We start from the raw sequence: 15,562 nt of genomic DNA, 5'->3' as shown, positions 1-15,562 counted from the left end.
CACACGTGTGTCTAGTTTGTGAAATTCAAAATTAGTACTGCTAATTATTTCGTCATGTGGACACGCCATGAATTTTACGCGTGTCCACATGGTGAAACTTAAATTAAATCATTCTCTTGTGTCGGGTTGGTGAATAACCTAAAAAAATGAGCTAGCTTACCCCTTGCAAAGTCGATTTGACGAAAGCATACATCATCATTATTAACTTCGGCAATCTTGTGACGTACCAAATTAAAAACTGTGGAATAAAAAATATTTTGTTTTAGAAAATTCTTTTCATTTCACTGTACTGAAGTTTGTATGTTCCAAAATATTTACCGCACATTGGATTTGCTTGTCCACAATCTGTATATTGTCCAACAAACGATCATAGTTGTACAAACTCTTCCTAGTGTTCATAATAGTAATCGTTAATTTATCACCTCTCGATATATTTATCGGTACAGAATTACCTTCCAGAAATACCCTTAGTAGCTTCATACGATCATGGAGTATAGAGAATAATATTTTAATTATTGTATAAACTAGGTCTAATATAATTAATGTGAACAACTGCAATGAATGATTTCTCTTAGGCAACTGAGATTTCGCAAGGAATATAATAGTAACAGCTCTAAACGAGACGTTGACTGCCATCAAAATGTACATATAAGAAGGCATCAATGCCTTATTCTTAAACCCCATAATCTTATCTCCAGTTTTAACAATTCTTATATATTTGAAAATATAAGCTTCCGTAAATATGAAAGCGACTAAAGCGTTCAAGTTGTATTCCAAATGTGTGAAGACAAACCCTTGCCTCAAGTCAAAATGGAAAACAGGTTGAAGATATTCGACTAAATAGATGTAATTCGTAAGTAAGACTACAAATATACAGTAGAAGCGTATGCAGTAACAAACGAATTTAGATCTACTGACGTTGGAGTAATTGCCGAATATCACAAGCAATAAAAGTATAACATTTATTGTAGAAAATCTGTTCAAGGAGCTGTTAATTTTATGCGCCATTTTACACTGTTCTCACTAAAAGTTATGTTTGAACTACACAAACAAGTAAATAATCGATTCTAAGCGCTATAAATAAATATGTAATTATTTAAGTAATTCGTTGACAACTATGATTATTTTATGAAATAACAAATAGTTTTACAATGACTGGGTCATTTGAATCGATTACTGCGGAAATTGGTTCACTTAATAAGAGTTATTTCTGTCTCATTAACGCTTATACTGGGACGGCGTTAACAGTTGCGGTACAATATTCCAGTAGCGCGATTCCCTAAGGTCGGTACTATCAAGTATCGAGAGTTTGACATTTAAAGTATATTGCAGAAATAGTCCCCGTGGCACCCGCTAGAGGCGTTGATCAGGTTTTCATACAAAATTTCTCGATAGCAGCCCGGTCGTCGATTTTCATTAGTGGTAGAGAATCGCGTTACCGGGAGGCGATAGTTAAAAAAAAATATTCTCTTGTAATAAATCTGCATACTTTATTAACTATAAAGGAAAAGCTATAATATCACACACTTAAGTGAGTTAGTTGCATAATAACTACGACGTAAGTGATGGCAATACTCATAATGGAAAAAGGCAAGTTGATATTGAGAAGAATAATTCGTCCAATGGTATAACTGTAGCCTCGCAACGACACGTACTTCAATGCTAGATCCAGCTCGGATAGAAGCGAATCGTCTGTAATAAAAACAATAGAATCGGTTACTTCTTTAAGCAAAAAACACTTGAAAATAAGACGGCAACATCGTGAACTGCGAAACATAAATTATTTATACCGTACAAATGCAAAAATAGATATTAATTATAATGTACTATCGAACCAACTGATTCATGACCCATTTTGCCGATAATTCGCTTGACACCGTCAAAACAGTAAGAATTTCGTCTCTATCGTCAAAGTTGCACTTAGGACATTTTAAACATGCATACGACTGTGTTATGATGTATCTATGACTACATACAACTTTGACCTTTGTTATTACAGTGCGTAGATACGTTTTCGATAAATCACTCTTAATTTGAATGTAGAATGTAAGTAGTCTAAACTCTTTTCATTCAGAAAAAAATTATTTGTGTCAAATATCAAATAGCACGTCATTTAGAAATCTGTGAAACGATTCGGGTAACCATTACAGTCATTGCCCATCATAAAGTGATTGCCAATGTTAAGGAATAATACTTTTATTTTAATTTCTAAAGTAACCAGTTCAAATTAATTGCGATATATTATTATGTCATTTTTAGAATATTGGTAACATTTTTAATTTATAGAACTCATGTCCGACGTTTGTGCGACAGGCGTGTAGTTCGAAAAGAAAAAGTAAAAGTTTGTTGCAATATTTGTTAAGGATAACACATTTGAATTAACAGTATTCGCTAGTATTTACAGTTTTTAAGTGTTTTATAATGAATTAGTATAAAGTTATTGAAACAAAGGACTGATGTTCTTTTAGAAAGAATATTTAAGTTGCGTTTATAATAGAGTTTATGTCAATGTTCTACTAAATAAAGACACTATTGACCAAAATTGTGTATCAATTCCTTAACCGGGTAATAACTATGCTGGTTACCCTATATTATTTAATTTTTATAGTTACATTATTTCCTATAATGGCCGAATAAACCATGCCCTGAGTGGGTATCGAACCGACTCCTGACGCGTCGCACTCGTAACATCAACCCACTACGCCACGGAGCCTGTTGAAAACGGTAGCAAAACATTATTGTATTGGCGCACAAAGATTTCTCGCAATAATGACAGATAACAAATTCATTACCAAGGAAACGAAAGGTTCAAGCCAATTTCGACCTACGCGTATATAGACGCGTTTTAGAAAATGAGCACATGGTGGGTCATGATTCAGTTTGTTCGATAGTACATATTGGTATATGAAATATATTATTAATAAAATAGGTACCTAAAACACCTAAGTAAAACCGAAAACAATGCATATATATAATTTAGGTACGTAATTCTATATGTGGATAACTGTAAACAAGGTGACTGTGTTAGGTGATATACTATACCTACCTTGCAGACTGAGTAAAGATAAATATAAATGTAGATAAAATAGACGAGTTTCCTCTTATTCTTATGACGAATAAAGCCAAAATAGCCGCGTTTTTATATGCATAAATAGGTTTATAAAATTCTTAACTTCTTTTTTTTACGTATTAGGTACATACTATATCTGTACTTATAAAAAGAAAATATCAGAAAAAAATCTACTGGGTGGTGTCAAGACACTGATACCGTACACAAAATCACGACTTTCCCAGCTTCTAGGGACAGACAAAGACCAAAAAACCTTAACTTGGTACGATCCTTACAATCCTCTCTTGCTTTCTACGATATATACTGTTAATAAAAATAAATGCTTTACCTGAACATCTTACTATTTGTTTCGTGAGAACAACTTTTATTTTATCAATTTCATATTCTGTTTTCTCAACTATAATTGCGTTGCACCACAACATGAACGTTATCTGACCCACTTCTACCGATGTCAGTACAGCAGCCAAGGTTTCCTAAAACACATCATTATTTTTGCTTTTTGAGTTATTCATAACTTTTGGCAGCCTGCCTGATAAATTTATCATAAATAATAAACATACATTTAATGTATTACTGTCCCAAAGAGACATACATTTTATAGCTATGAAGATGTTATTTTCCATGCTCTCCAGAAATGTATGAAACAACTTTTAGGCATGTAAGGTGACGTGATCGATCACTTTTAGGACAAGGATAATTATTTCTTAAACCAAAATATCTACTCACTTGGGAGGTGTATTGTTAAAATTGGTCATACTTATATAAGAAATATACCAAACCTAATTGAACAATAAATCGAAATCATATACTAAAGTTTTATTCACAAACTTACCCCTTGGATAGCCCTTTTCGCAACAGCATACATCATCATTATTAATTTAGGTAATCTTGTGGAGAACCAAACCAAAAACTGCAAAAATACATATTCAATATATTTTTTAAATTTGAAACACCCTATTTTATATTTTGTGGTGAAATATTTACCATACATTGGACTTGTTTGTTCACAATCAATATATTGTCCAACAAATGATCATAGTTGTACAAACTCCTCCTAGTGTTCATAATACTTATCGTTAATTTATCACTTCTCGTTATATTTATCGGTATCGTATTACCTTCCAAAAATATTCTTAGCAGCTTCATACGATAGTGCAGTATTGAAAACAATATGATTGTCGTTGTATAAACCAAATCCAATATCAATAACTTAAAGTATTGAAATAAATAACTCATTTTATCAGATAGGTCAGATCTCAGAAGAAATATAAGCGTAAGAACTCTAAATCCGACATTTATTGATGTTGTCAAGTATACATAAGTAGGTATCAAACTATTTTTCTTGAAACCCATAATCTTGTCACCAGTTTTGATAGCGCTGATGTATTTGTAAATGTAAAGTTCCGTAAAGACGAAGAAAATAATGAAGTTCATGTTATATTCGAAATGTGTAAACATGTGCGTGGTGCTAATTTCAAAATGGAAATTGGGTTGAAAATATTGATCGAAAGAAGCGTAATTTATAATAACAAAAACACAGATGCAGTACAATCTTACGAAAATACAGGCGGTTCTAGATCTACTGATATTAGAGTAGTTTCCAAAAATCACAAGAAAAAATAGTAAAACTTTTAAAATAGTAAACTTGTTTAACACTTTGTGAACTTTATACAGCATTTTATTTATTTGTTTTAGGACTTTCTATAATGCCCTCTACCCAAAAGAGCTTGCAGTACATAAATCGTATAAATTTTTCCACTGACAGGGTATAAATGAACATGTCATTAGGCTATATACGGTCAATGTAATTTACATGAATATTTTATAGGTTTACATTTATGTTACTATATCTTTGACCTCTTTAATAAATTTATTAAAAGTTGAAGACAATATTTTTCATTTCTAACACAATACATAAGAGGCAATTTTTACGAATGGAAACCTAAAGCTAGAAATTCAAAAGGCTAGGTACTTTGTATTTTGCTACATTTTGTTTACACAGTTCAATATGTAATAAATATATTTACTTGCTGGTACATTGGCTTATTCTAATGCAAATAGAGTTTTAAGAAATAATAACGACAATGAGATGGATTGTGTCGATCTGAACTATAGTGAAAGCAAAGTTGATATCAATTTCCTTGACCCTAAATTATAAAATTACGCTGACATTTAAATCGTGACATTATTATAAATAAATAAATAAATAAATATTTATATTTATATCTTTATATTTTTTCCAAACAAACTTAACTACTTTTCAAACCGTATTGTGCAATTCAGAATGTGAAAAATTATATCCCTACACGTGTGAGTTGCATAAGAACAATAACATAGGTTACAACTACACTTAAAAAGTTGATGAGCAGATTAACGTTGAGTGGTATGACGCATCCAAGTTTGAAACAGAAGGGTCGACAGGTCACGTATTGCAAAGCAATTTGTAGTTCAGACCGGAGAAAAGTATCTGCAAATTAATAAACTAGAATTTGACTCGAAACATAAACAAACAGAATGAAGACGACACACATTATGAGAAGCAATAAAATGTTGGTTCTGAAATCATAATTCATTGTGTTATTTGATAAACTAGAAAACTATAATAAACAGTATTTGTCAAAATTCAAAAAGAAGTTTGCTTTATCCAACGAAAGTGTAATGGACGTTTGTCTAAAAGGTAATGGGAATGAAATATTAAATTATACCTGAACAGTTATTTATCTGCTTAGAGAGTGTGTTCTTTATTTTTCCAACTTCTGATATAATTAACTCCACTATAATGGCAGGCCAGCAAAACAAAGACATCGTTTGAATTATATCGAAAGCGTAAAATATTGTTGATGGCGGTATAACCTGAAGTAAAATTCATTTGGTTATTAAATACAATTATAATAATCAATTTTACAAATAACAATATTAAAAAAATAACTAAATAATATTTACATTTTACAAAAGATGTTTAAACTAAACCATATTATCTAACATAATTATAAAATATGATGCAAATACTTACTTGTTGACACAATTTTGTGACCAAAGCGTATGTCTTTAGAACCATGATTGGCAAAGTGACAGTAAAGCGAGTAATTAGCTGTAATATAAGTTAAAATAATTAGAATAAAAATGATATAACATAAAACATAACAAAACAAGATTTTTGCTCACCAAATATTGTTGCTGTTTATTAATGATCAACATATTATCCAACAACTTGTCATAACTGTACAGACCTTTTCCCAAATTCCTAATATTCGCCACTAAGTTATTTCTATTAATATTTATAGGAACAATGTTTTGTTCCAAAAACTTTCGCAGTAATTTAAAGCGATAATGCAATACAGAAAATACTAGAAGGGTAGATATGTAGCCGCAATCCGTTGATAGAAACCCAAAAAATCGCAACAAAAATTTTAACACATTTGTGGGTTTTGTTACTGTAGTTACAGTGATACCAATCATAAGTCTAAGGAAGAGCATCTTAAAGATTAAAACATGCAAATAATAGGGAAAGAAAGGGTTGTCCCTGTGGGCCATAATTGTATCACCTACTTTGATAGCATCGAAATATTTGAAGAGATACTGTTCACTAAACATCCAAGAAATAATAACGTTTGAAATGTACTCTAAATAATAGAATACGTACTGTTTATTAAAGTCTGAGAACGGATTTAAGAAATAGTCCTCAATGAATAAGTAAGTGACCGTTATAGAAGCCACGATGCAATATAGTTTTGTAAAATAGCAGATTGATTTTGAGGTACTGATGTTAAAGTAGTTGCCGTAAAAGAGACGAAACCAAAATAACACTTTCAATGTAGAGATTCCTTTGAAAAAAATAAATATTTTAGTTATAATTTTGGTGTTCATATTCTTAACGGGTTTTAAAGACTTGATGGTACTTAAAACTAGCGATGGTGTCAAAATGGACGCGGTATTTCTTTTAATGTTTAATTTGAATTACGCCTATATTTTCAAGATATATTGGATACATGGACTTGAATAGTTAATAAAATCGAACTATAATTTAAACAAAATTTTGATACGACTAAGTTGAACATATAATTACATACAAGGCTATCAGGTGTGTTATGTTTATTTTTTAAATTATTATTGTAATCAAGATAATATATTGTGTATTTTTGTCAAGGCTCGACATTGTACAATATTGGACCCAGAACGATCCCTTGAAGTACTAAAGTAATTAACGTACCTACGCATTGGTAATAAAACCACAAATAAATATATACACTTTAACTGCGTCGAACTCAAAAGTATAATTTAACTAATTTTACAGTCCTTAAAAACCTCTATTATCTGCTCTAAGGTAGTATTTATTGCTAGAATGATAATGACGTGTAGAAAGCTTTAGCCTGTTCTTTCCATATCTATATTAATATTATAAATCTATATTAATATTATAAAGCTGAAGAGTTTGTTTGTTTGTTTGAACGCGCTAATCTCAGGAACTACTGGCCCGATTTGAAAAATTATTCCAGTGTTAGATAGTCCATTTATCGAGGAAGGTTATAGGCTATATATCATCACGCTACTACCAATAGGAACAGAGTACCCGTGAAAAATGTTACAAAAACGGGGAAAATTTTGACCCATTCTCTCTTATGTTGCGCGGGTCAGCTAGTATTATTATAAAGATGTTTTTTCGTTCATATTCACCTATTTAAATAGAACATTGTTGTAATTGTTTTATTAAAATTGCATTAAAAATACGTTAAATAAAAATCTATTTGAACCAACTAAAGCTTTAATCAAAAAAGTAAACTTATAACTTCAATAGGTTTTGTCAAATTAAAACAAATTTTGCAATTATTAAGAACAATTTATTAACCGCCGGCATGAGTCAACTGCATTAGAACAATAACATATGTGATAACTAGGCTTAGATAACTTGACAGAAGATCTACATTGAGTGGTATGATACGCCCAATTCTGTAACTAAAAGGTCGAAGAGTTATATACTTCAGTGCCGCTTCCAGCTCTGATCGGATGGCAACATCTGCAATTAATAAATATCATTACTGTAATAAATTCGAATAAGTTATGTCTGAAGAGAATATTGAACTATAAAAGTGTCGTACCTAGGGAGGAGTTTATTGTGGATAGAAAACTGATTTCATAACTTTGAAACTCTCGCGTTGCATGTTTAATGTATAATAGAATACGGGATTGTCACGTTAATTACCGTATTCTATTATACATCAAAGAAAACAGTTTTTTTTTAATTGAACTTTTCATATATTATTGACTAGCTGACCCGCGCAACTTCGCTTGCGTCATTTAAGATAATCATAATTTTCCCCGTTTTTGTAACATTTTTCACTGTTACTCTGCTCCTATTGGTCGTAGCGTGATGATATATAGCCTATAGCCTTCCTCAATAAATGGGCTATCTAACACTGAAAGAATTTTTCAAATCGGACCAGTAGTTCCCGAGATTAGCGCGTTCAAACAAACAAACAAACAAACAAACTCTTCAGCTTTATAATATTAGTATAGATATTGCGCGATTCTAATCTCTTTTATTTTTCAAAATTCCAATAATTTATTGATTATGTGAACGAAAATTTTGCTAGATTTTAGACTTCTACTGAGTGACTGTGGACAACGCGCAACCAACTCTACTAAGCGTGAAGAAAGCGTATGAAGACTAGAAGCGAAAGCGTAAGGAGCAATAAAAAAGGATTTTTGTAAATTCCCCCAAATGAGGTAATTCCCCCAAATGAGGTTGAAATTGCACGGGGGTTGGTAAGCTAGTTTAATAAAAATGTATTTAATACCTGGACAATTTATCATCTGTTTAGTGAGTGTAGTCTTGATATTTTTTACTTCATACATAGCCAGTTCTACTATGATCGCTGGGCAGCAGATGGAGTAAAATGTTTGTGCCATGTCCGTTGTATAAAACAACGTTACCATCGGACTCGTCTGAAACAGTTAAAATATATATTGTGTATTCGCCGATATAACCGTAGCACCGCGTGTTCGAATCCCATCCGGGATAAAAAAAATGTGTGATGAGCACGAGTATCTGTTCTGAGCCTGGTTATTAATCCATCTTTATTTAGAAGTATATAAGTACGTATACGTTTATAAGTTATTTGGTAGTCGCCTATCGACACGAATGCAACATGAATAACATGAAAATAACATAAAATATGTCAAGACCTATTTTATTACAGTTATTTTAAACATTTGTAAATCTATAGTATTGATGGTACAAAATTCATCTACAAGCTTAGTTTCACACAATGATTGCATTGTGTGAAACATATTTTTTCTAAACTAAAACAGTATTTTTATAAGAACGTAAAAACATTTATCTTATTTGAAATACATTACTTACACGTTGCAACATCTTTTTGACAAAAATGTATGTTTTAATCACAAATCCGGGAAAAGTAATGGCAAGACAGGACACCAGCTGTAAAAGAAACTAATTTTAAATTTCATGCAAGAATAAATTGATTCTCATCTTAGAATGTCACCCAAGTATAAGGCTAAGTCTTAACCTCAAATGCATGTATCCACAAATATAGATAAATATTTACCAAATACTGCAACTGCGAGTCCACAATCAACAAATTATCCAACAACCTGTTGTAATTGTACAAACTTTTCCTCACATTCCTTACACTATTGCTCACTTTACAATTTCGGGTTATAATAACAGGTATCGAGTTCTTCTCCAAAAACTGCCTGAGCAGCTTCAGTCGGTAGTGCAATATTGCAAATACAATAATAATATACAAATAATTAAAATCCATTGACAGAAATGCGAAGAAACGAAAAAAGAATAACGTCAACGTTAGTGGAGGAGAAAATGTCATTACGATTGAAGCAATGGCTACTCTACAGAATATCATTAAGGAAAAAAGAATGTAAACATAAAAAGGAATTAAAGGAATATCCTTATAACCCATTATAGTGTCACCAGTCTTGATAGCATTTACATATTTGTAAATACTTTGTTCAGTGAACTTCAAAGATATAAAAAAGTTCGCGTAATATTCGAGCTCAGTCAAAATATATTGGCTGTTCACTTCAAAATGCAAGTTCAAAGTATAACTGTCTAAAAAGAAATAGGAGACCAAAATTGCACTGAAAATGCAATACAATTTCACTAAATAGTTGACCGGTTTGCGCTGACTTATGTTGAAATAATTTCCGTATAATAAACGAAAAAAATATAAAAATTGTAAAAAAGATATTTTTTTTGAAAGCTTTGAAATTGTAGATTTTATTTTGATAGGCATTTTGTTTACACGTGTTTTCTATTAATATATTTTGAAGGAACGTGTACAGAAGGCACGTCGACCGAAGTGATAGTAATGGGACTAGGTACAATAACAGTAATCTATTTTTATATTAGAACACTTTGTATATTATGTCTTCATTCTATGAATATTGAATGACTATAACTCCACTTTCAATATGGATAAAGTATATTATAAATAGTTATTCGCTATTTGCTAGAGTTTTCGTTTTCTTATGCCAAAATTATTTAAAAGAAAACTATTTAAGTCCAACCAATTACTTATTTAGTAAGTGTCGTAATTTCTTTTTCATAGCGCTTTGTGTTTTCAATATGTCAGTAAAGTGATTTGTTTTTTTAAGAGAATTAAAAAACATTTTAAAATTAGCTAAACATTTATTAAACAATTAAAATATAGATCAACTTTAATTTATGGATACTCATCGTTGCTTTCCTAAGTGCTGGCAGCATCATGTTCCCAAGCCTTCAAAGTACAATCCAGCAATTACTTACAGTTAATTGTTTATTATAGAATTAAATGCGTTAACTGGGCCACAACAATGACGTAAGTGATAGCAAGACTAAGGAAAGCAAAAGCCAAGTTGATGTTTAGAGGAATGATCCGTACAATAATGTAACTGAACGGACGTAAAGCTACGTATTGTAAAGCCACTTCTATCTCTGATCTCAGGCTGTCGTCTGAAAAACAAAATTGTCTGTTAAAATAATTGTTTGCACCTAGGATAAATAAAAATATACACGTGTCAAGATATAAAAGTGATAAACATAATTATTGGGTTATAGGCCTTGAGTCCGCCGCGCTGGCCAAGTGCGGGTTGGGGACTTTACATGCCCTCGATAAATGTATTACTCAAATTTTGGGCATGCAAGATTTCATCACGAAGCTTTCCTTCACCGTTAGTGGTAATTATAATATCTTCGAAAAGTTATTGGTGTGTTGCCTAGGGTTTGAGCCGTCGACGTGGTAGGTGACAACTTTTTCCCCTCGGCTATCACAGCTATTATGGTTAGAATATAGAAATATATAGAATACCTGAACATCTCAAAAGTTGTTTGGTAAATGTAGCTTTAATTTTATCTACTTCATAACTTGCTAGTTCTGCTATGACTGCTGTACTAGCCAACACGACGTATATCTGAGTTGTTTCCATCACATTGAGAGCATTTACAAACAGTATTTCCTGAAAAAGGAAATAGCTACGTTTTATGTATGCATGTAATTTGTACATGCGACAAAGATTACTTTTAAACCCTTTATGCTAGAAAAAGAGGAGAGTGTGAATCCCGATCCCTCGGGAACTCCGTGATAAGAAGTAGCCTATGTGTTTTTCATCGTAATCGATTCAGTAGTATTTGCGTGAAAGAGTAACAAACATCCATACATACATACTCACAAACTTTCGCATTTGTAATATTAGTAGGACTGAACGGAGTCAACTTAATTTCTTTGGTAAAGGACAAAAGTATAATATATGTGAACTAATGTAAAATCAGCAGTATTTTACACGAAATACATGAAAAAAATGATATCATCTTTTTTTAAATCTGCTTGCGGTCAGATTTAATAATGCATTAACACCAGGTTGAAGTTAGAGTTACACGAATTCATAGTTACTCTAAAAACGGTATAACCAAGAAGCATTATTTAAGAATATGAAACTTATTGCTTACCCCTTGTACAGCTCGTTTGATAAGCATATACGCCATCATAATAAATTTTGGAAAGCAAAACCCAAGGCAAATGGTAAACTGAAAAATAAAAAAAATCACAATTATTCTAAGCCTCTCGCTAGGGTAAAGTTATTCTACAGAAGAAAAAAATTACCGTATACTGTATCAGTTTATCCAAGATAGAAATATTATCTATTACATTATCATAATTATACAAACTCTTCCTTATATTTTTTATACTTGTTAGCGCGTGACTGTTTCTTGATATATTAATCGGTACCGAATTCTTTTCCAAGAATAGTCTAAGACATTTCAATCGGTAGTGTAAAATAGAGAATATGACAAAAATAGTCATGTAGGACAAGTCTAATGTGAACAGAGTAAAAAATCGAATACAGTAAGTAGTCCATGCCTGTGTATTAAAAAATAGAATAAAAAGCATAGCCATTCTATTACAAACAGCGATAGAGACGAAGATAGGCGCGTAATATGGAATCAGCGGGATTTTTTTGAAGCCCATTATTGTGTCACACGTCTTCATAGCACTCCAGTACTTTAGAAGATTTTGTTGACCAAACTTCAAGGATAAAATGATGTTTATTATAAACTCTATATGGGCGAAGATAAAAGGCTTATTTGAATCGTGAGTATAGTCTCGCATAAAATACTCGCGAATTAAGAAATTATTTACAACAACGCTGATGAAAACACAATATAATATAGAAAAATATCTCCAGAATTTTCCTTTGCTGAGGTTCGAGTAATGTCCGAATATTAGACGAATCGTCATTAGAATTCGAAAACCGTTAATTTTCCACAACGCCTGGTTTAGTTTCGTTCTAACTTTGATGAACATTTCTTGGAATTTTGTAATATTTTTGAGGACTGAATGTTTCCACAGTTTCATACTGTTAAAACTAAAAGCCTTGTCTGCGCGTGATGCTTAATATAAAACTTTATATTATCAGTGGCCGTTTGCATGAATATTTTATGACGGTGTTATTTTCAACCAATACCATTAAATTTTGATAATACTACACTAAGAGTGATAGGCTTCCTATGGCCAATTAGTTGATGTGAATTATTAAGGTATTCTGTTTCAGGTCAACGAATCGTAATTTGTTTAACGAGATTTCAAGACGGCTATAGTTTTGATTAACTTTTTGTTGAACGTAATTTACCTATTAAAATTTTTACTTTGTTGTGTCAATGTTTATTAGTGCAATGTTATAAACTGATTCAGTGGTTTAGGCGTGAAATCGAAAAAGACAGATAGATAGACATACTTTTACATTTATAATATTAATTGTAGATATAATAACACATGCACTATATGAGTGAATTCATAAAAAAATAATTAAATTGAAATAATAGCCTTCAAATAATTTCAACACGACAACAAAACAAAACAGAAGATCAATAAAATGCGGTCGCCGAAACTACTTCCAACTTCCTAACGATATCACACAAGTTCGCTCAATTCACTTGAGTACGGCAATTTGCACAAATTGCACTGAGGAGTTCTGTTATCGAGACTAAAGTCCTAACGTGGTACTACTGATATGGTAATTGCTTGAGTGTTAAGACGTTGCAATGAATATGCATGTCAATTAACGTGTTATGTGTAAACATGTTTGTATTGTTCATTATTTTGTAGTATTTTGTTTTGAAGAGGAAATTAGGATAAAAATACTTTAGAATCCAAAGAAAATTGCTTACATCTATGCATTTAATTGGTGCATTAAGTTCAAGTAAATGGTTAAATATAATGCACCAAATAAGTGCCGACCCGAAAGCCTCAACAATATTTCTTTCTAAAAGGTTTGTACAGTAACGATTTTTAGGAACATTGAATTATTTTCAAAACCCCTTCATGAATATAAAATAAAATATATTATTATCTCCAATATCTAACAAACCATATAATCAGAGGTTATAAGTATTTTCGGAATCATATAACAACCCTTGTTGAGACGTTGTTATATTCTACTAGCTGACCCGGAAAACGTTTTTTGCCATATAAATAAAAAAAAAGGTCACTTAGGGGCATGAAAAATAGATGTTGGCCGATTCTCAGACCTACTAAATATGATCATCAAAATCGGTCAAGCCGTTTCGTAGGAGTATGGCAACGAAAACTGTGACGCGAGAATTTTATATATTAGATTAAATTTGCAAACTACAAGCATTTTTCAAAAATTATAAATGTACACGTAGGTGTATGTTATTAATCTAGATACTAATCAGCCGGATCTTCATTAGCTCACGGTTTAATTAGTGTATATGTTTACATAATAACCCTTCCGATGTTGTGGCGCAATACAATAGGAAATCAATTTGTAATAGGTACGCCACGCGCGTTTAGAATTATGGAATATTAATAAAGTTCTGTATTTTGTATCAGTGTCTTACCTAATAAAGGGTAATATTTCTTCCAGTAACTAGACAACAGCCTTTAAACATACAATAGCCTAAATTGAAATTAATTATTTTACCACCAACCTGAAAAAAAGGGAAGCCACTAAAAAGAAAGAACTAAAAAACGAAAGCTAGGGATTGACATAGCTATTATTGTATTATTTAACTGAAGTTTTCACATGAGAGAGAAATGTGTTTTTTATAAAATCATTAATGTTACTTAGGTTCAAAAATTTAAGCAATACTTCTACTTACGCTTCTGTTTTAGTACATTTTTTATTTAATTATGTATTAAATTCGAAATAATTATAACTACCGCTTCACTTTTCGGAAACAGCAAATTTTAATTTAATTTTGCTGTGCGATACATTTCGAGCAAAACAACATCTACCGGGATCGCTAGTAAAAAATGTAAAATAATTAATATAAGTAGGTACAGTAATATTGTTATTATTTATTCAGAAGGTATGTAACTCGCTAAGCTCATATGATTATCGCTACAAGTCTACAACTCGCGGCTACAGGCTTCATATGAACAAACATTATGCAAATCTGTTGACATCGGCGATCTGCTGATGATTTGATCTGACACGCCTCACTGGCATGTTAATGGCCATTCTGTATACACCTCGTTGTATGATTAGGTTGTTTGTTTTGTGTGTTGCAAGAATTTTCAGGAATTTTCTGTTTAGATTTTTCAAAAGTATGTTAAAGCTATTGTTATGTAGAATCGGCTTAAGATTTCATTTACAACAAAGACAATGGTTTTTTTTAGCTTCCCGTATGTAAGTACTTCAATTCTACAACAGTATAATGTAAATGCAAAAATGTGAGGATATTTAACGCCAACACTACAAAAGGAATTTTGAATAAACTTTATAGTTACATAGTTTTATCATTAGAATAACACATAGGCATATAACCTTAACCCCTTTATTTTACCTCAATTTCGCTATCTACACCGGTTCGCTATTTGAAAATACATTCTAGTCAACAAAACAAAAACCACAAATCACTTTAATTCTAAATTGCTTAACGTGTCTTAAACGTCGGTTTAAAAAGTAACGATAATTACCTTATTTACTACCCGACGTTTCGACCCTTTATCAATT

General features: G+C 31.5%; 1 protein-coding gene across 1 annotated transcript; it reads right to left on the bottom strand.

The window, feature by feature from the left end:
- Positions 1-7,911: 7,911 nt before the first annotated feature.
- LOC142982358 (uncharacterized) lies at positions 7,912-15,067 on the bottom strand. Its single transcript, XM_076128820.1, has 6 exons — positions 15,050-15,067; positions 12,489-12,609; positions 9,637-9,932; positions 9,432-9,509; positions 8,866-9,013; positions 7,912-8,084 (listed from the first exon to the last, which is right to left on the bottom strand). Exons 1-6 carry the CDS (start codon positions 15,065-15,067, stop codon positions 7,912-7,914), a joined length of 834 nt encoding a protein of 277 aa, XP_075984935.1.
- Between the last annotated feature and the right edge of the window lie 495 nt (positions 15,068-15,562).

The sequence above is a fragment of the Anticarsia gemmatalis genome, chromosome 21 (genome assembly GCF_050436995.1).
Source record: "Anticarsia gemmatalis isolate Benzon Research Colony breed Stoneville strain chromosome 21, ilAntGemm2 primary, whole genome shotgun sequence".
Lineage (NCBI taxonomy): Eukaryota > Metazoa > Arthropoda > Insecta > Lepidoptera > Erebidae > Anticarsia > Anticarsia gemmatalis.
Note: the sequence above shows the minus strand (reverse complement) of the source record. Positions and strands in the feature narration are given on the sequence as shown.